The 20,336-nt window shown below is 36.7% G+C and overlaps 1 protein-coding gene across 2 annotated transcripts in view; it reads right to left on the reverse strand.

Moving 5' to 3' along the window:
• Positions 1 to 5,163: 5,163 nt before the first annotated feature.
• The window catches only part of Acadsb (acyl-CoA dehydrogenase short/branched chain), a 50,736-nt gene continuing 35,563 nt past the window's right edge, over positions 5,164 to 20,336 (reverse strand). Inside the window, exons 6-11 of one of the 2 annotated variants that reach the window (XM_004838768.3) lie at positions 20,033 to 20,158; positions 18,623 to 18,715; positions 15,339 to 15,428; positions 11,174 to 11,311; positions 8,950 to 9,049; positions 5,164 to 8,233 (exon numbers count right to left, since the gene is read on the reverse strand). In XM_004838768.3, the coding sequence (XP_004838825.1) occupies positions 8,163 to 8,233; positions 8,950 to 9,049; positions 11,174 to 11,311; positions 15,339 to 15,428; positions 18,623 to 18,715; positions 20,033 to 20,158 (618 nt within the window). In that variant the 3' untranslated portion in view covers positions 5,164 to 8,162. Of the gene's footprint in view, positions 8,234 to 8,949; positions 9,050 to 10,544; positions 10,697 to 11,173; positions 11,312 to 15,338; positions 15,429 to 18,622; positions 18,716 to 20,032; positions 20,159 to 20,336 lie in introns of those variants that run through there. The other variant, XM_004838769.4, reaches the window with a different exon arrangement.

The following is a 20,336-nucleotide window of genomic DNA, read 5'->3' on the forward strand; positions in this document are numbered from 1 at the left end:
ACTGCTTTGGTTCCACAGAACTGGTAAAGTTGCTGATGCTTGGCTTTCCAGGAGTATGCAAGAAGGGTGAATGGCAGGGTGAAGGACATCTAAGGGACTGCAATCAGGTAGAGGTAAGGGTGGTGCTGGGCTTGTTCTCCCTTTTGCTTCCTTTTCTTCTCAGTGGGTGAGGCTTTAGGGAACTCTGAGGCTTACTGAGTTGGACTTGCTGGACTGAGGACTGGGGGAGAAGTTGAAAGGACATAGACTTTGGGGCTGGAGTCATTTTGAGCACCCGTCTCAAGCTTTAGTGTATCCCTGGGGGACTTGTAAACAGATAGATTTCCAGGCCAGGCCGAAGGCCCAACCATGGCAAGCACATATTTAGGACTTGCTGTTCAGAAATGAGACTTGTTTTTTTGGTACCGAGGATCGAACTCCAGACCTTGTGCTTTCGAGGCAGGCAGCGGAACCACTGAGCTAAATCCCCAGCCCTAGAAATGAGACTTTTTATGAGCACCCTAAGTCACTTGGGGAGGCCCAGTAGAAGATAGCTATTCCATTTTTTCTGAGGCCTTTATGCCATCAGTAACCCTGTGGGACTCCTCAACCTATCCCAATTCTTCTCCTACACTTTAGATAATATATTTTCAAAGTGTGCTAGGCATCCTGTCAGGACAGATCTATTCCCAATGATTAGGAAACTCTGGAAATGTTATTTCAGTTTAGACTTCCAAGATTCACAAAGCCATTCTAGGTCATAGTGAGGACTGAGAACCACTGTATGGATAACAGAAGACCCACAAAGGGAGAGTCATGATAAATATTGCCATTTGTGGGAAAAGAAACCAGGAAGTCAGTCAGAAAGAGGAGGTCCTTTGTCATGGAAGCAAGGAGGCTTAGGAAGAAAAGTGTATGTATTTAAATATCATTTAACAAAGACAGATAGTGGGTTGGATCTGACCCCCTTCCCCCAAATTTCAGACATCCAATTTAAGGTACGGGCCTGGCTCTTTTGACTAGAGTAGAACTTTTGAAGTTTATTTTTTCCTTGAGACAAATGCTTCAGGTTCAAGGAAATGTTTACATTTAAATACCTCAGGCCAAATCACATAAAAATCAAAGCCAAGACTCTTAAGTCCAGGCCCAATGCAGATGCTGTCTGCGGAAAGCAAGAAACCATCCCTGGGAAACCCTGCTCTGCAAAGCAAGACATACTGCTTTTCCAAGGACAGAGAGCTAAACCTGGACGGAGCCATTTACCTACATGGGTCAAGCCTTGTAGAAATTAGACTTCAGATCCCTTTTCCATTCTCCTGTACCAGAGTCAAGTCTCTTAAAGGTGAATGGAGCTGCCTACTTGGCTGTGAAACAGAAAGAACAGTTAAGAGGGAAAATGACATACAAAAGCGAAAGATTTCAGTAACAGTGTGGGTAGCTTTGTGTTCATTTCCAATTATGTAAGACTATATTTTCTTTATAAAGTGGAAAGGGAGGGGGAGAGAAAGGGAATAAAAAGAGAATTGAGATGTGTTACGTACATGCACCAACTCCCCACAAAGAATGTAATCATTTTGTAATGTAACTGTGTATGAATAAAAGAAAACTCAAAAAAATGTAGTATAAATGATGCCAATGACCCCCAGTTTTAGGTAGGGACTCCAAAATTGTGCAGTTATCAGTGTTATGACTCTATTTTCCTTTTCTTTTTCTGTTTTTTAGTTCTTTTATTGGTAATTTTAGGTATACAATTCGTTTACATTTATCATTGGGTGCTTGTACCTGTACATGATGTATCTTGGTTCTTATTTTTTTCCCCATTATCTGTGCGCCCTTCACCCCCTCCACCCTTCCCTATTTACATAGATTTCATTTCCATTTTTTTTTTCTTTTCTCATAGTTTTTCCTTCCTGTGACTATTTTCTAAACTCTAAGGTTTTATATGTAGTACCTGTGTGTATACAGAAATAAAAATAGCTTTGTATGGTTCTGCACAAATAGTATATGGTTCCTTATTTTCTTAAGCAATATGAATTGCTCGTGATTTTTTTATCTCCATACATGGATCAATCTTATTTTTTCTTAAACTGATGAAAGAATTGCATAGGATGTTTCCATGCTTTATTTATTTTACTTAGTCATTTCTCATTTTTCACTATAAGTGTTGAATGGCACTAATCTGAAAATCCAAAATGCTTAAAAATTTGAAACTTTTTGAGCACCAATATGATGCCACAAGTAGAAAATTTCATATTTGAAATTTACTTTTCACATATACTTTCACAAAGGTTGAATTACCTTTCACATGTAAGTGAAATAATTGAATTTTACGTTTAGACTTGGTTCCATCCCCAAGATATCATCACATGTGTGAGAATATTCAAAAATCCAAAAATATCTTAAATCTTAAGTACTTCTGGGCCCAAGCATTTTGGATAAGTAGTGCCCAATGTACACTACAGTACCTATGGCCCCAGATGGCCCTGACATGCATTCTTGGTACATCCTCCTAGCAGCACTGAATGGGACAGCTGGCCTGGTCATAACCTGACTGATAATTTGTTAATTTCTACTTTGATTTTCTAATTAATCCAAGTTAAAGTCATGATTAGCTTTTGAAAATTCTATTTTTTTGTTTATTTACTTATTGTACAAGGTGAATGCCATCCATAAAATTTTGTCATCTTGGAATTTGTAGATTTCCTTTGAGACAAATTTCTAATGACTATTCATTTACAATAAAAAAGAAACAAGAATTCCCTTTCCATATAGCAACCCTGTTAATTAAACTATCCAAATCCTTTATATCTGTTCTTACCTTTTCCTATTTCATGAGTTCTAAGTCAGTACCTATGATTATGACTTTGTCAATTTTTTAAAATTGTACTTCTATTTGTTTTGCTCTATATAGTTCTCAGTTATATTGTTAGGAACATAAAGTTCATGACTACTGGACTTGGTGAATTCTTCCCTTTTTATGATATCTTTTAAAATTATTTTTGCCTTTAATTCAGTTGTGTTAGATATTAACATAACTATTCCTACTTTTGTTTTTGCAGCATTCATAAAGATGGCCTTTTTCCATCTCTTTATTTGAACTTTCCTGAATTGTCTTGCTTTAGGTGTTTCTATTCTAAATGTAATAACTAGCATTTAAGTGTTTCTTTTGCTTCATTTGAACATTTTTAAGTAGGTAGGTTTAACTCATCTGTACTTTCAAATACTACGTGTGACTATTTACCCCATTTTTGTCTACTTGGCATGACTTCTTTTAAAAAATTGCAAAGTTAGTTTTTTCTTCATATTGTGAGCTTTCTGTACAAATAACTGCAATTCAGACTCTGTAGCCACCATTCAGACTTTTTTTTCCACTCAGATTTTTGTTATAATTTCTTGTCATTCTTCACACCCCAGGGTAGCTTTCAGTTATTATTTTATTAAACTTTGTTTTTCCAGGGCTGGGGATTTAGCTCAGTGGTTCCGCTGCCTGCCTTGCAAGTGCAAAGTCCCGAGTTCGATCTGCCGGTACAAAAAAAAAAAAACCTTTTTTTTCCAAATCAAAAGTCAAATATTGCATATGGTATACAGTGGTAAAATGGTGACAGGGAAAAGTTTTAGATAACTTAGTACATTGAATATTAAGGTAGCTATAGAAGCAAAGTAAGTAATGTGTTCCTTTAAGATTTGCTTTTCCCATAACTCTTGTTGTTTAAGGTGATGGGTTATCTGACCCTTTAACCAGTAACTTCATTAACCTAACAAAGTTGCAATGGCTGGGTGAATTTACAATGTATATGTGCCTATCTTGTGCCTGGGACTTGTAAATAGGAACTGGAATTGTATTTACACATCAAAGACCACTAGGGATGAGATAATGGGTAAAAAGGATATAAAAAGGGAAATGCTGAACAAAGGGACGCTCCAATATTAACCAGACCAGTTTCTGGTGGTCCCGCCAGCTTGCAAGTAGAAATTTTATTATTTTACCCAAATTCTGTATCTCCGTGTATTTCTTTCTGAGATTTTTGGAACAATGGTACCTTGAGATTTCTTAGTTCCCTTTTCAGTACTTTTCTCATCCCTCTAACTCCATCTTCCTATCACCTCTCTGTTTTTGTGGTACTGGGGATGGAACCCAAGGCCTTGTGCAGGTCAAACAAGCACTTACTACCTCAGCTACATCCCAGCTTTACCCCCATTCTCCCAAAATGCATATGCTCGCACCACACCTATTTTTCTTCTAGACCCTGTTCTCAGCTAATGTCTCTGCTTGAAAAGATCTGAAATTCATCCATGAAGAGTAACTAGCTTATAAATGCCTAGTTGGTAGTGGCATTTTCCTGGAAGACTCTTTAAGATGGACAAGCCTTACAGACTCAAAGGAATGAAAGTGGAAAGGCCTTCATCAGCCAAGCTGGATTCCATTTCTGCCCTGTACCAAGAAGCATCTTACTTCACTTTTCTATGCCCTGGTATTCTTGCTTGTAAAATGGGACACAAGAGCACAACCTCAACGGTTGTAAGAAAAATGGCTGGCAGGTGGTAAAGCTCCAGAGATGTTAGCATTTGCCATTATTCTAATAGATCCAAAGAAATTCTCTGCGTAAGGTTGAACTTGGTAGTTTTCAACTCATTTTTTTTGTGAAGATACACTGATGAAAACAGAAGGAAAAAAACCACCGCACTTGGTAACATTTAAATAAGAAGCTATTGTTATTCATCTTTGCAAAGGTAGGTCAGACTCCACAGTACCTTGGCCATAGCAACTACTCGAACATGTTGCTGAATGACAAAATTTTTTTAAAAAGGATTGGTATCTAGAGAAATAATGTGGAATAGATAATCTGTTATCACTGAGTTAAAAAGTACAATAATTTTAAATTTCCAAAAGTAATACTATAAAGTATAGACACAAAGTTCAGCTAGATAATATCTGTGCTATGAGGATATGCTCAGAAGAGGTGACCTCCCTACTCAAGAGCTGCTTATTTTGCCATGGGGAGGGGTGAAGAGTACTCTGTCAAAATTTTCTTTAGTGTGGCAAATTTAAACTTGGTCTGCATTATAAAACCTCTTCTCTGAAAATGAAAAAAATTGGCTTACACAAGAGGCAAGCTATTGGTGTGGTAAACAAAGGTGTGTCTGTTATGCAGGAAGATTACATTATTTCTGACTTCATCCGTATGTGTAACAAACAATTTTGCTTTATTAGAGTAACAATCTCCAGTTAATTTAGTGCTTTATATTTTCATTTTCTATAGCTATAAATACTGATTTCATAAAAATGAATACAATGTGATATATGCTATTAAAACAAAACTTTCACTTTATGAAACATCAACAAAAATAGACCAGCAGGAATGTAACTAATTATATAGCACAACAATGAAGCCAAACAATCACATATAATAATCTTTGCATTTGACATCTCAGAAACAGCCTAAGAGAGCTTGACAAATGCCAATGCAGTGCCTTTGGCAAGTGATTAATATATGTGATGACACTCATCAATCATAACACTTCTGAAATGTTCATTCTTTATCAGTTAAAACTCAAATAAATGAACAATGACCAAGCAAGGAAGAACTCCAAATCTGTTGAACAGAGTATATCTGAACTCTTGTATTTGACCCTGGAGAGAGGACCACATGGGAAAATAACCTACACCATGAATCCTTTACTTACTTTCAAATGAGGGAAATGGCTGGATAGTTCTAGAAGGTCTCTCTAGATTTAACTTTCCATGATTTTAAAGTCACTGATGCCAATTTGTTTCCATGTTATAAAATGAAAACTCTAACAACATTAACTTGGCAGTTGGGATGAAATCAATTCCACCCATATAAATTTGATAAAAACAATTCTCTACCTTCTGAGCCCCAAGACAGCCAAATCCTCAAATTAACAAACTGTAACAATAGGCTTCAGGAGAAGAATCGCTGGTTCTCCACAATACATAAACTCAAGATAGAAAGTTTTAAAAATCCCAAAGTCATAGTTGAAAGAAGAGCTACAATGCAGAATTGCAGGGAAACCTTTCCTTGGTAAAATAATATGAAGATTCACTAACAGAAGAAACCAGGTGAATATATAAACTATAATATATAATTTAAATTTTTTTCAGCACTGGGGATTGAACCCAGGGCCTCTGTCTGAGTTACATCCCCAGTCTTTTTTATTTTTTGAGACAGGGTCTTGCTAATTCACTAAATTGCCCAGGCTGAGCTTGAACTTGTGCCTCTTGCCTCAAGCCCTCAAAATGCTGGGATTACAGGAATATACTTATTAATTTTGACTGTTCTTTGTGAACATACACAGTTAGAAATCTGTCTAAACTACATATATATTCAAGGAAGGTCCACATGTATATGGGAGGCTCTCTATTGCAAATATGAACAAGAGGTTTATCATGGAAGAAGCTGGGATTCTGCTTACTAAGGCAGACTCCTACTTCATAATCCATAAAGTCCACCTCTTTTACATAATCACAGAAACCAAAGATGTCTGAGCCCCCTTTTAAGGTACTTTATCTATTTGTTTTTTTTTTTTTTTTGGTACCGGGGATCAAACTCAGATCCTTCCGCTTGCAAGGCAGGTGGCGGAACCACTGAGCTAAATCCCCGGCCCTATTTCTTACTTTTTAAAGTCAGATTACTCTGTCTTTTAGTTTTGAAAAATTGAAAAAGGGGTTCTCATCTATCTGAAAATCAAGTGGATTTTATCTCTTTGAATCCAAGGTCTAAATTTGTCCTTATTTCTTCTTAATATTTTAACATAATTCCTAACTCAACTAAATTTATACAACTTTGAATATTTAACTATGATTTGCATTGTAGAAATTAATCTAATTCAATAAACACGAATGTGCAAATCAAAATTACTCTGAAATGTAAGGTTTTCGTAATAAACATTCTTTCATTAAAGTACTAAAATGCTTCCTATTTAATAGTAATTATGATTTTTAGCAAGTGCATGCTCCTTGTAACATTTTCATGTCTAACCCACCCTTTATGCAGAAAACTCTCATCTGTTGTCCACCTCTCTCCTTTGAGGATGCAGGTTCTGTACCAGTTTTTTTTTTCTCCTCACTGAGAAATCCTAATACTGAAGAAATGGCATCACTACTGTGTATTTGTTGGGCTATGCTTATTTACCATTTGTATTACAAAACAAGAGATTTATATTTGTCTTCCCAAATATAAAATTATTTTAATATTGAATAAACTTTTTCAAACTCTACACTGCCCTTGTATCCCTCATTCCTCATGAGACTTTGATATACTTCTTTATGGAGGCAAGATATCACTCTCTTGAGAATCGCTGAACTAGAACTCAGTTTCTGAATTAATTACTACTCAGGATAAAGCGCAAGAATGAAGTCTGAGGGAAGAGTATTCAACTAAAATACCGAAAGAAATTTTACTAGTGAAAAATAGTATGGAATAATATTACAATATTGAACACTTTCTGATTATTAAACCAAACTATTCCAACTTTATAGTTTAAAACTAATGCAGGGACATGTTTTTAAAAATGACCTGCTGAAACCTTCATGAAATTAAATCTTTTACAGGTCAATTATACCAACAAATTATATTGTTTTACTTGGTTAAAATAATGTCTTTTTTTCAATTATATGAACTACAAAGTTACACTCTTATTCCCCATCCATTCTGATATTCACAACTAGAAGTTTTAGATTTTTCAAATAAATTTTTATCAGTTTCTACTTCATTTAGCAACTTATAGTTGAATCTATAAAGTATTTAATAAAAACTGACTACTGTAACAAATGTCGCTCTGACTAGTACCACAATATAAAGATTTAGAATGAGTATAAAATAACTATTTCTGCAATACTTCAAATGTCTTCATTTTTCCAAATGTTGATGGAATGAAATTTCTATATATTCTGAACCTGGATGATAATATAAATATGTACAGAAGTTTAAAAACAGTTTTAGGGAAAATAGAGGTGCACGTCTCCCAAATTTTAGAAATGATTTTTTGTGCCTAACATAAGCAAACTGGAAAGAGGAAAGAGAAAGGGCAAAGCCAGAGGATCATAACTAGGGGCCTCAATAGAACCTTGCAGTGCTATGGAGCCTTACTCCTCCAACAAGGCACAACAGTTTTAAAATGTTATACCAGTGATACGAGGGTGGGGCCCAATTTTATGGATGTCAGTATTCTGCATCAATGTGCTTTGCAATGGTGTTCAGCTGGATATTGCTAGCTCCTTCATATATTGTACCTAAAATGAAAAGGAGCAAAATAAATAGTTAGGAGTGGACCCACAGTTAAGAGTCATATGAGAAATAAACACTATAAATATTACCTCTGCATTTGCTATAAAACTGTTAGTAGTAACATCATTTAATGACGCTGGGATATGGAACTATGGGACAAAGTAATTTTGACTAAGAGATGACAGTTTTCCATTAGTTGTGTGGATGTTCAGAGTCAGCTGTGAACAACTGAAGATTCTGGTTCCTAAACTATCAATGGATACACTCAGGTTGTTATTAAAGAACGGGCAGCTTTTGGAGGTGTTGTGTTTATTTTCCTTTCTGGTGGTGGAGCACTGAGCTAGCTGCTCAGGCTTGATTAGGCACTTAGCTTCTGAAATTAGAACAATACTTCAAAGAATGGCATTGAACTACACTGATCACAAATATTAGCTATTTTAGTAAAAGAAAAATTAAGATAGTAAATTTTATTGCAGTTTTATTAAAAGGTCTGTTGAGGTATTTTAAAAAGCAATTTGATGTTTTAAAAATATAAATCCATTTTTTTGGGTAGGAAGGGGTAGGGGAAAAAATTCAGCCACGAGAGAGCCAATAAACATAAACCGAAGAAATTAAGATCACCTTTGCCTTGGTACCAGTAATACAGAATCGACAAATACAATAGCCCAAACACCTTCAATGGCAAACCAAACCAAATAAAATGTAAAAGAAATCTACTTACCAATCTTTGCATCTCGGAAGTATTTTTCTACAGGGTAATCTTTGATATAGCCTACTCCTCCCATCCAGTCAATACATTTACTAGTTGTGAGCCCTGCCATCTACCAAAAAAAAAAAAAAAAGCAGCAAATTGCACACTGAAATCACTTAACTTATATATTATAATACTTTTGTGTGATACTTTTAGTAATATGATTTCACTGTGACTGGTGATTAGAAGGACTAAAGTTATTTTAGAAACCAGCATTGTCTGTTTAGTCCTATTCTCTAGCCATTTCTGTAAAATGTCCTATGAATTTACGAAATTATTTCCTTAAAATCATTTTCTTTGTAAAGGTTTAACTTGGAGCCTTGTACATGCTAACCAAGTGCTCTGCTATTGAGCTACATACACAGCCCAGAAAAGCAGCATATTGTTGATACTCACATACTTGCCAGCAAGTATCATTTATTGGTAAATATTAATTGACATTGCTCTCATGCCAAATACTCTGCAATCCTGTGGGTATACAATGACGGGGGTGGACAGTCACTGCCTCTTTGGTACTGGTGGTCATTAGAGAAAGACATTAAATCTAGAAGCATAGAAATGCATATCCTGGACAGGGTAAAAAAAACCCTAATATGTTTTAAATGGTGAGATACTTGAGGAACAACTTGGTTTGAGACCTAAAGGATGAGTTAGAGGCACTTCAAGCTGAGAAATGGCACATGCAAAGGCTCAAAGGGATAAAGGGAGTCATCAGTGTTAGGGACCGAGAGGGCCAGTGGGCTAGGATCATGGTGAGTTTCAAAACGAGAAGAGGGGCAGGTCAGCCTTAGAGAATGGCCAGCAGTCTGACTATTGGTAAAGGACCCTTAGTGATGTCCACAGCCTAATTAAGGATGTCCACAGAAACTGAATACAGTATCTCACATGGCCAAAGAGACTTTGTAGCTGTGATTACATTAAGGACCTTGAGATAAGGACTTTATCCTGGATAATCTGGGAGGATCCAATGTAATCACAAGGGTGCTTAAAAGAGACAGAAGGAGTAAAAAGTCACAGAAGGTAACGACCATAGTAGCAGGAAGTAGAGCCACAGAGAGATCTGAGCCTGCTATGTGATTGGCTGTGAAAATGGAGGAGGAGGCTGCAACTCAACAAATGTGAGAAGCCTGTAGAAGCTGGAATGGGGTTCTCCCTTAGAGCCTTCAGAAAGATGGCCCTTCCGACACTTTAATTTGATCCTATCCTAGTGAGGCTCATTTCACACTTTTGACCTCTAGAAGTGGGGTATCATAAAACTGCATGGTTTTAGGCTACTAGATTTTTGGTAATTTGTAATAGTGGTGATAGGAAACTAATACAAAAATATTTGTTGTGAGAAGCCACTTAAAGCTAGAGTGACACGACCTCGTGCACATTTTGAAAAGACAGACTGGGTTGGAGTGAGCAAAAGGAACCACAAGAGTAGTTAGGTGACTGCAAATAGTTTGGTGAAGAAATGACACACCCTGGATGGATGAGATGGGGTGAGAGAAAAACGTTTATCAATTCAAGAAATCTTTTGCAGGTAGAATTCATAGGAACTGATGATGGCTGGTGTGGGGGAATGAAAGGAAGGTGTCAAGATGACTCAGGTTTCTGACTGGTGCCCTGGGAGAACAGGTCAAATGAAGGGTGGATAATTCAGTAGGAACTCACAATGGCGCTTGAGGCAGAGATCAAATTTGGGGACTGGAGAGGTTCAGTGAGTATTTAAAGCCTTGAAATGAATCAGACATAATGTTACAGTTAGGAAACAGTTGCCCACGACTTGGCTAAATTCTCCAGCCAAAGTCTAACATGTTAAATAGTACGCATATGTATAAGCAGAAAGCAGTAAAAATACAGACAATCTTTTCTTGGTGTTTTAGTCTCACTTGCTTCTATTACAAGCACATCATCTTCTATGGCATTCTCTCTGCCCCATTTTGAAATGTTGAACCTGATGCCATCACTCAGAGAACTTCTCCATGGACTTGTGAGGGGTGGCTGCCAAACTGGGCTACTCATGGGAACACTAAGACCCCATAAAATTAAAACTTTCTCTTATTGTAGCTTTATTTTTTTCATTTTTCTACTATAAGAACTGAAAAGTCTTTGTTATCTTGCTTGGAAGAAAAACCTAGGTTAAATCAATACTCTGAAGTGAGAAAATCATTAACACATTTGAAAGTAAATGAAAACTTTTTTTTTTTACCTCTGACGCGTAATATTTGGCCATGGCTGCTTCTTTTATGAATGGCCTCCCAGCTTCTACAAGCCTGGCAGCATTGTATGTCAGTAATCTTGTAGCTTCCAGCTGGGTGGCCACATAAGCCATTTGGTGTTGGAGCCCCTGTAACATGCAGGCACAAGTTGCAGAATTATGATTTCTAAAACACAGCTTATCTTTGAGTTCTGTCAAGACACAGAACACTAACAGACATGTTCATTTCCTTTAAAAACTTTAAAATCTGCAACCTAAAATGAAATAAAACACAAGTATCATGAAGTCCTTTTTTCTTAGAAAAATTTCCAAGTTCACTTAATTCCTTGTAATTGTTACAAAGTCAGGTTTTAAAACTTGACTGTTTTAACATTTATTTTCAACTCTCTTTATGATCAAAATTAAGCATGAACCAAAGCCTACAATATTAAAACTTTGAATATATTCTTTCTTGAGTTGAGAAAATTTTGAATTTTCCTATGGGCTCAAGGCATTAAAAGTTGTTAGCTGCAAAGGAATGAAGGAATATTTGAAGCACCAACTTTTTTGCTTCAACTAACTTTATTAGAGAGACTCTACTGCAATATCCAATAATAGGTACCAGTTCCTTTGTGCTTACAGAAAACAGAAGAATAATTTTTAAACCACCCTAAAAAAACCCTGCTACATCCTGAAAGTTTACAAAGTGTTGGATGCCGTTAAATATCAAGAAAAACAAGTGACTTGGTCAGTCAAAATATAGATTACAGTTAGAAACAATTTCTTGGAAATATAGGTAAAGATGATTATTATGGGTCGTTACATTTTCTCATGTCTAGCCTATCCATTCACCCAGATGTTTACTGAGCACCTTCTCTACACCAGGCACTGTGCTGAGCAATGGAGGTATTATACTGAGTATTATAGTCGAATTCTCTGTTTTCATGATTTACAAAGTCTAGCAGGAAGAACAGACAATTAAATAAACATAACTATGTGATGAATGTTAACACAGAGAAGTCTGATTAAGACAATTACTCAATAATCCTAGAATGATCTTTCTTTTTTTTGGTACGAGGGATCGAACTTGGGTCCTTGCGCTTGTGCAGCAGGCGGCAAAACCACTGAGCTAAATCCCTGGCCCTAGAATGATCTTTCTTAACCAAAATGGAGGGATAAGCTGAAGAAAAAAATAGTTTATCCTTTCTGTTTGCAAATATCCTAATATTCTTTTCCTTTTTGTGATATTTGATATTTATAAAATAAGACTTACATATATGTAGGGTATAAAAATAAACTGAATGTCCACAATGCTACTATGTTGAGTAGATATTTTCTTCTTTACGATTTATATTTTTACTTTATGGCATCTTTTGAGAAAAAGAAATTTGATAGTCAAATTCACCAATTTTGATTAGTTTTCATAATTAGTTTTTTTTGTGTCTGGTTTATGAAATCTTTTCCAAACATGAAGTCATAAAGATATTCTCATAAAATCTTTAAAGTTTACTTTTTAATGTATCTGAAATCAATTTTCTATATGTGGTGTGAGGTAGGGATATGGTTTCATTTTTTTTCCACATGGAAAGAATATTCCTATTTAGATTTATAATGCTAGCCTTTATCAATTTGCATACATGTGTGAGTCGATTTCTGACCTGTTTTGTTCTATCAGTCAATCTGCCTATTTCTATGCTAATATCACCATTCTAGAAATTTCAGATAGTTTTTTAATGTGGAATTCAGAGATCCTGATTATTTTTGAAAAATACATTTAGTTTCATTAAACCTCCAGACACCATCATTGTTGTCTATTCCAACAACCAAGTAAGGGACCATGAAAGGCAGAAAAGCAGCTGTGGCACGTCTCCTGCCCTGCAGGAACTCACTACTGCTCAATACTGGTTCCCTAACTACATTGTGAATACAAGGCCTGACATGGAGAACATGTTCAACAAATATATGCTGAATAAACTGTAAGAAATAAGAATGAACAGACTTGGTCCCTATTCTTAAAGACCTTACTGTTTAGAGGTGAGAAAGAAAAGAATATATGAGGCAGGGGGTGGAACCACTGAGCTAAATCCCCAGCCCAGAAAATAATATATGTAAAGCCAAAAATATATCACTCTGCTGAGATGAAGTACGCAGAGAAACTCAGTACTAACTTCAGTTAAAGCTTTATATAGTTAATGATGCTGCTTTTTGGTACCGGGGATCAAACTCGGGACCTCAAGCTTGTGAGGCAGGCGGCAGACACACTGAGCTAAAGCCCCAGCCTCATGTTGCTTTTTAACATCAAATTTCTGCCTTTTAAAAAAATTACCCCCGCCCCCAAATTACCCAGAGTTGTTGAGCATGGCGGCACACAACTGTAATCCCAACACTCTGGAGGCTGAGGCAGGAAGATTGCCGTGACTTTGAGGACAGCCTGGACTACATAGCAAGTTCACAGCCAACTTGAACTACACAGCAAAATCTTGTCTCAAAAACTCAAAACAAACAGACTAGGCATCTCCAGAAATGTTGTGACTATACCTATTAGCATTCCTAATATATATGTAGTTTCTTGAGTACAAAGAAAACCAAAAGCCTCCTCAGACCCGACTCACCTCTGTCCCTCTCACTACAATCTATGTGGAAGGCGGCTCTGAGATAATACACAAGTAAAATGAAATAAAAATTAGACCAGAAACCAACACAAAACCCTGTAATGTTGGCACATACTCTACCAGCTACATGGCCTTGGAAACCCACCATCCATGTGGCTTTATCCTGTGTACAAGATGGGAATCACGGCACGACCTCTGCCAGGCAGTGGCCAATACGGGCATCCTCAGTCCTTCTAGATCTCAGACTGACTGTGCATGTCCACAGCCTCATATCTCTATATAAGTGTAATCTGAGTATTCTCATATGATGTCTGGTCATTATAAACCTGAAGACAGTATAGTACCACAGAACTGCTAGTATAAGAAACTGTACTTTGAATCTGGAGATATTTAAAGGGTGGTTTTGCAACCATGAAAAGTAATTATTCTGGAATTTCAGGTAACATGTTTCATGTTGCCTAGAAGTCTTGGTAAGCTACTACTCCAGGCTGCCCCCACCCTGGAAAAATCTCAAGTAGACAAGAATACCCTTGCTACCAAGAAATCTTTGATTGTCTAGGGAGCTCTAAAAAGCCACTCAGTGGATAAGACCAGTATTTCCCAAAATGCTTTGCTGAGAGCATCTCAACTGTATCTGCTGCAGCAAAGTGTACATGTGTCAAAATGTCCTCTGAAGATTACCACTTGGATCTTCTCTGAACAGGAGATTCATAACAAGTGTTACCACTTACTGAGCACTTGCTATTCCCATCCAGTGTACTAACACTTTACACACACCTAATTTAAAACTGGGAAACATATCACCTATACTATAATTTCACAGATGAGGCATTTAAGGCATAAAGAAGTGTTCAAGGACTAAAGGCAGTACAGGTTGAGCATTCCTTATCCAAAATGCTCCAAAGTCTAAAATTTTCTGAATGTCAATTTGATGGCACAAGTGGAAAATTCCACACAATGAAACTTTGCTTCATGCAGAAAATTATTTAAAATATTGTACAAAATTACCTTTAGGATAGCTAGATATGGTATATATGGAACATCAATGAATTTCGTATTTAGATTTTGATCCCATTACCAGACACCTCATTATGTCTATGCAAATACTCCAAAATCCAAAAAACTCTGAAATCAGAAACACTCTGGTCCCAAGCATTTCAGAGAAAGTACTATTTAACTTATAACTGGAGGGGCTGGGGATTTAGCTCAGTGGCGCCGCGCCTGCCTCACAAGTGCAAGGTCCTGAGTTCCATCCTCAGTGCCACACAAACACAAAAAACTTACACTGGAAGAACTAGGCTTCGAACCCAAGAAGTGTGACTTTAGATCTCATGGACTACAGTCATGAAACAGTGAGAACATGGCTCTACAGTGTCCACCAAGACACCCTGAATCATGGCACAGCCTGGCCTTAAGAGCTGTAGTTCTGCCTTTGAAAAAGATTAAGGCATTCATAATTATACTTCCCAAGACTCTCTCCCATTAAAATCCCTCAAGGGATTCTCTCCATAGCTTTTCAACACACCTCTTCAGTCCAGTCCAGTGGAAAGAGCCTAGTTACATACCTGAAAATCAAATATTCTTTTGCCAAATTGTTCCCTTTCTTTAATATATGGAATGGTGTAGTCAAAACATCCTTGGGCCAGTCCCAGCATCTGTTAAAAAATAGATTAGAATCTGTCATTTTGTTAAAAGTTCATGCTTTTACTTATTCAAGTTGTAAATTCCTTTTTTAGGGAAACTGAATAATTAAGGCAGGGGAAGAACTGAAGCTACTGAGGTGGTGAGGTGTGTGTTAATTTCACATCTTTATTGACTGCATTTGGAAAACAGAATCTGCAGTAGTTGGGAGAAAATCTGGAGTGATTTCATATGAACATGAGTATATTTCATTCTAGCACAGATCTAAACCTCTTGGCATGGCTGTATTCACACAACCAGCCTACTGTTCAGGAATCTTTTCTTTAATGCTCTGATTCTCTAGACACAAAATAAGCCACAGAAGCTTTGCTCAAAACTGGTCTCAAAGACTGTAGAGTGCTCCCTCTAGTCCTAGAAGTCAAATTGGAAGGTCACTTCTTCACTTTTTATGTTCTTGTCCACTTTGTTTCTGACTAACAAGAGTTTCAATGGAATGGGCATTAGAATGTAAGACTGCAGGGTTTCTTACCTTAGATGCAAATAAGATTCATGTGGGAAATTTGATAAAAAAAAAAAAATACCACTGCCCAGGTGATATGGCTTGTGTCTAGATGTCCCCTCAAAGCTTTGTGTGGTCATAGGTGGGGCTTTTGGAGGAGGCTGGATCTAAAGGATGTGATACTGGGATTAAGAAGGTGATGCTGGGATTGATTCCTGTTGCAGTGCTACGATTAAAGGTGCCCCACCCTGGGTATGAGTGCTACTTGCCCTAAGAGTGGGTAGCCTGGGTAGAATACAAGGGACAGAAAGAGGGCTGCTGTTGTCACTTGGTGCTTCACTAGTTTGCTACTTGCTGCCTTGTTGGCTTCTGCATGAACTGTTTTTCCTCTTCCAGCCACTGTGCCTTGGAGCCAGGCAACTATGAAACGAAACCTCTACAAACTGTGAGCTACAAAAACTTTTCCTTCTTTAACTTTGGGTGTCATGTATTTTGTCTCAGCAACGAGAAAAGTAAATAAGACACCAGGGATAATGTCTGTGTATAACAACTGAATCCAAATCTTGGAAGTGGGGTGGGGGGGTGTTGAATGTGACCTAAGCATCAGCATTTTAAAAACTCTTCTGGTGATTAAATATACAGCTGGGGTTCAGAACAACTGATAAAAAGCATCTGGCAAAATCATTAATTTACATGACTGAAGAACAAATCAGTATGTGGTAGCAATTTTAGCTGAACTATCTCATTACTAACCAATTTTCATATCTATTGAACAATTTGAGCTTAGAAATGGTTTCTAAATTTCAACATTAGGTAGCCATTAAATCACTATCTAATTATGTCAAACTATGTAGGTTTTGGAAAAAGAAAAAAAATCAATAAAGCTTTTTGGGGAAATGCCCACAAACATATCAATATTTCATTACTGTTCAATCGCATTTTCTTTTAAGCTTTTATTTTGAATTCCCTGGAGAACAGACAATTATGTTAAAAGTCCCCACAAACCCCAAATTAAACCCACTGCTCTTCTGGCTGAAAGCGAAGATTTCGTGCTGGGTGTGATGACACATGCCTGCAATCCCAGGTACTCAGGAATCTGATGGAGGACTGCAAGTTTGAGGCCAGTCTGAGAAATTTAGTGAGACTGTTCAAAATAAAAAAGGGCAGGGGAGGGCTGGGGATTTAGCTCAGTGGCACTGTGCCTGCCTCGAAAGCACAAGGTCCTGAGTTTGATCCCTGGTACCAAAAACAAAAAAAAAAAGGGCAGGGGATGTAGCTCTGTGGCAAAGCACTTGCCTAGCATATGAGAGGTCCTAGGTTCAGTCCTCAGTACCAGAAAAAAAAAAGTAAGATGATGTCATTATACTCCTATAACTAACATTTAAAGGACATTAAAAATAATAGCCTATATTGACATGAAAACTGATACTATCAGCTGTCAATCAAAATAGGTGTTTCCAGCTCTGTGAAATGTTTCCATTATGCATACTGAAGAACCAAATTCTGTCCACCCACAGCATTTTGAGGATGGATGACTTTAGTTCACTCTGTTATATGTGCCTCTTCCTCTAAAAGGCATCCATTGAGACATAATAACTACCTGACCTTAACTTTTAATTAGATATAAGATAACCTGGAGTAATTAGACTAAAGCCCATGCCATGTATTTTACTGCCAGAACATCTACATTATTTATACGTCTGGGAACAATGAGGTCCAGTACTGTAGTTTTTAATGCCATATATGATGAAGTTAAATCACAGAAAAACTTTAAAAAGTACATATATGCCAATACTCTTCAGTAACTTACTATCTAGCTTTGCAGAAAACCTAGCTTAAGTTCTGATTTGAGAATAAGTTTGGTAGGCTGAGGTTGTAGCTCAGAGGTAGAGCACATGCTGAGCATGCTTGAGGCCGCAGGTTCAATGTTTAGCACCAAAAAAGAATAATTTGTTAACAAAGTAATAGCAGAAAAAAATTGTAGTGATAATTCAACATTTAACTGCTCTACTAGCTAATTTATAACAATTTATATCAAAATCTAAAAGCTAAAAGTTCTTGAATTTTAGATACTTCAGATTAAAAATATTCTACACAAGTGAAAGAAATGATAATAAAACCTAAAACTTTACTCATTTTATTAATCTATAAAATGAGACATCATTTAATAGAAAAATCCAATCTGTGTTATAAAGGGCAAATTTGGGAAAAAATTGAAGTTTCATCTTACAAACCTATTTAATTGGAACTATTTTATTCCTGAGCCATAAAAAATTATTCAATTTTCACTCTAAGCAATGAATCTTTAATTATCTAGAGACCCTTATACAGTAGAATAATTATTTATTCCTAATTTTAGAAGTTTTTTCCAGAATGAATTTCATGTTTTGAAAGGCTGATTTTTAAAAATTTAGATATTTAATTTATAATACATCTTAGAAGTTATTGGTGAAGGTGTTGGATAATACTTTAATATTCTCAAAGCAGAAAAACTGTTATCACTAAGCCATTGTTTGGTTCTCCAGATACTTATATGATTGACCAAAGTGGAATCTGAAAGAAATAATCAGAAGCCACTCTTTCACCTTAGTAAGAAAAGGGTGCCATCTTGTGTTCAGAAGCTTCAACATACTTGTTGGTCTTACTGCATTTCTTTTCTTTTTACATTTTCATTGGCTCATACTGTAGAAGAGGTAAAATTTGACTTACCTGTGCAGCAATTCCTATTCTACCTTCATTAAGAATTCCTATGGCATATTTATAGCCATGTCCAACTTGTCCCAAGATATTTGCTTCTGGAACCTGAAAATACAAATGTGAATTTATTTCTCAATTTAATTTGGCATGACTCATTTTGATTACATTAGTTAAATGCATATGTACTCTCAATTTTTGTGATATGACTTGCTTATAACACTTATTAAATACCAATGCAATCATCTGTGGACATCTTCTTCTATACTGTTTCACCAAAGCCATGTTCCCTATTGCATCCTCCAGAGCCTAGCACAATCTGCTCAACGAGTGACTGAATCTAGCAAAAGGGAACTCAACAATATAAATGCATAAAAATTTCCCCCAATTCTCATCTGTATGCTAACAGTATAAGATAACATACTAAGAACTACAGAAAACATGAAGTACTTGCAAAAGCAAGAGTAGTAAACCTCTCTTCTGGTGAGATGATTTATCCTCATAAAGTCAATTGGGGTGTGTATAATGTGAATACATGGGTATGTGTATGTGCATACAAGAGAGGAGGAAAGAGGAAGAGGAAGCAGATTGAAATGTTTCTTCATAATTAAAAAAATCGAGACTAAGAATGATAAAAAAAGATACCGAGCTTTATAATATGAGCAGGAAGGAGAGGGAGCAGGACAGGATAGAAAAAGAAAAGGAAAAATAGAAAAGAGGTCAGTTGGGAGGAAGTAACGAGACCCCAAATGCCATCTGTAAAGCCATCACACGCACACATGTGCAGGAAGACCAAGCTCCACTACGAGCAGTGGAAAACCTATGACACGTGTGCTGCCCTTGTGAAGCTCCCAAGCCTGTTTCCGTCTCAGCCTTCTGACAGTCTTGTTTTGTGAGAGCCTGCCTGGTTGCTCTCCACTCTCACTGAGCAACATCCCCATCTTGTGGCCTTTGGTGTACTAACACCAGACTTTCTTCTCTGAAGCTGTGCTTGGGTCACAAATACATTTAAAAAGTATAAATAGTTCCCCAGTATGTAAGTTACAAACATAACTAAGATATGCTGGGAACAGTGGTGCATGCCTATAATCCCAGCACTTGGGAGGCTGCGGATTATAGAATCACCATGAGTTCAAGGCCAGCCTGAACTACACAGTGAGACTCTGTCTCAAAAAAAAAAAAAAAACTGAGACAAAGTCTCATCATTTGCTCCTGAGGATAGCAGCTGGACAGAAGGTTTCCACTCTGGCCTAAACAGTTATGGAAAGTACACGTGGTCATGGCTGAACCTAAGAGCACTGTTTAGGGGCTCCACAAAATACTCTGCTGTATATGCTTATCATCACTTACAAAGTTTTGATAGCTCTCTAGTTCCATATGAAATTCACTTCACATCAGTCTTACTGATTATTCTGAAATACCCACCTTGACATTTTCAAATGTTAATGGGCAGGTGGAAGAAGCTCTGATCCCCAATTTGTTTTCTGATTTCCCTACATGAAGGCCTTCTGTATCACGATCTACTAAGAAGCAGGTGATTCCCTTATAACCCTAAAAAGAAAATTTACAATACCATTACCACTTGGTTTTATAAAATCTCTTATTTATACAGTTTTCAAAGTAAAAAGAAAATTAAAAATGGGCTTTAACAATAAATACTAAAGGACTCTGAATTGCAATATGTGCCTTACAAAAGAATGACTGGAGGGCATTAGATACAAATTAAAGA

The sequence above is a fragment of the Heterocephalus glaber genome, unplaced genomic scaffold, assembly GCF_053883595.1.
Source record: "Heterocephalus glaber isolate CG9 unplaced genomic scaffold, H.glaber_assembly_v1.0 deba00001497, whole genome shotgun sequence".
Taxonomy (NCBI): Eukaryota; Metazoa; Chordata; class Mammalia; order Rodentia; family Bathyergidae; genus Heterocephalus; species Heterocephalus glaber.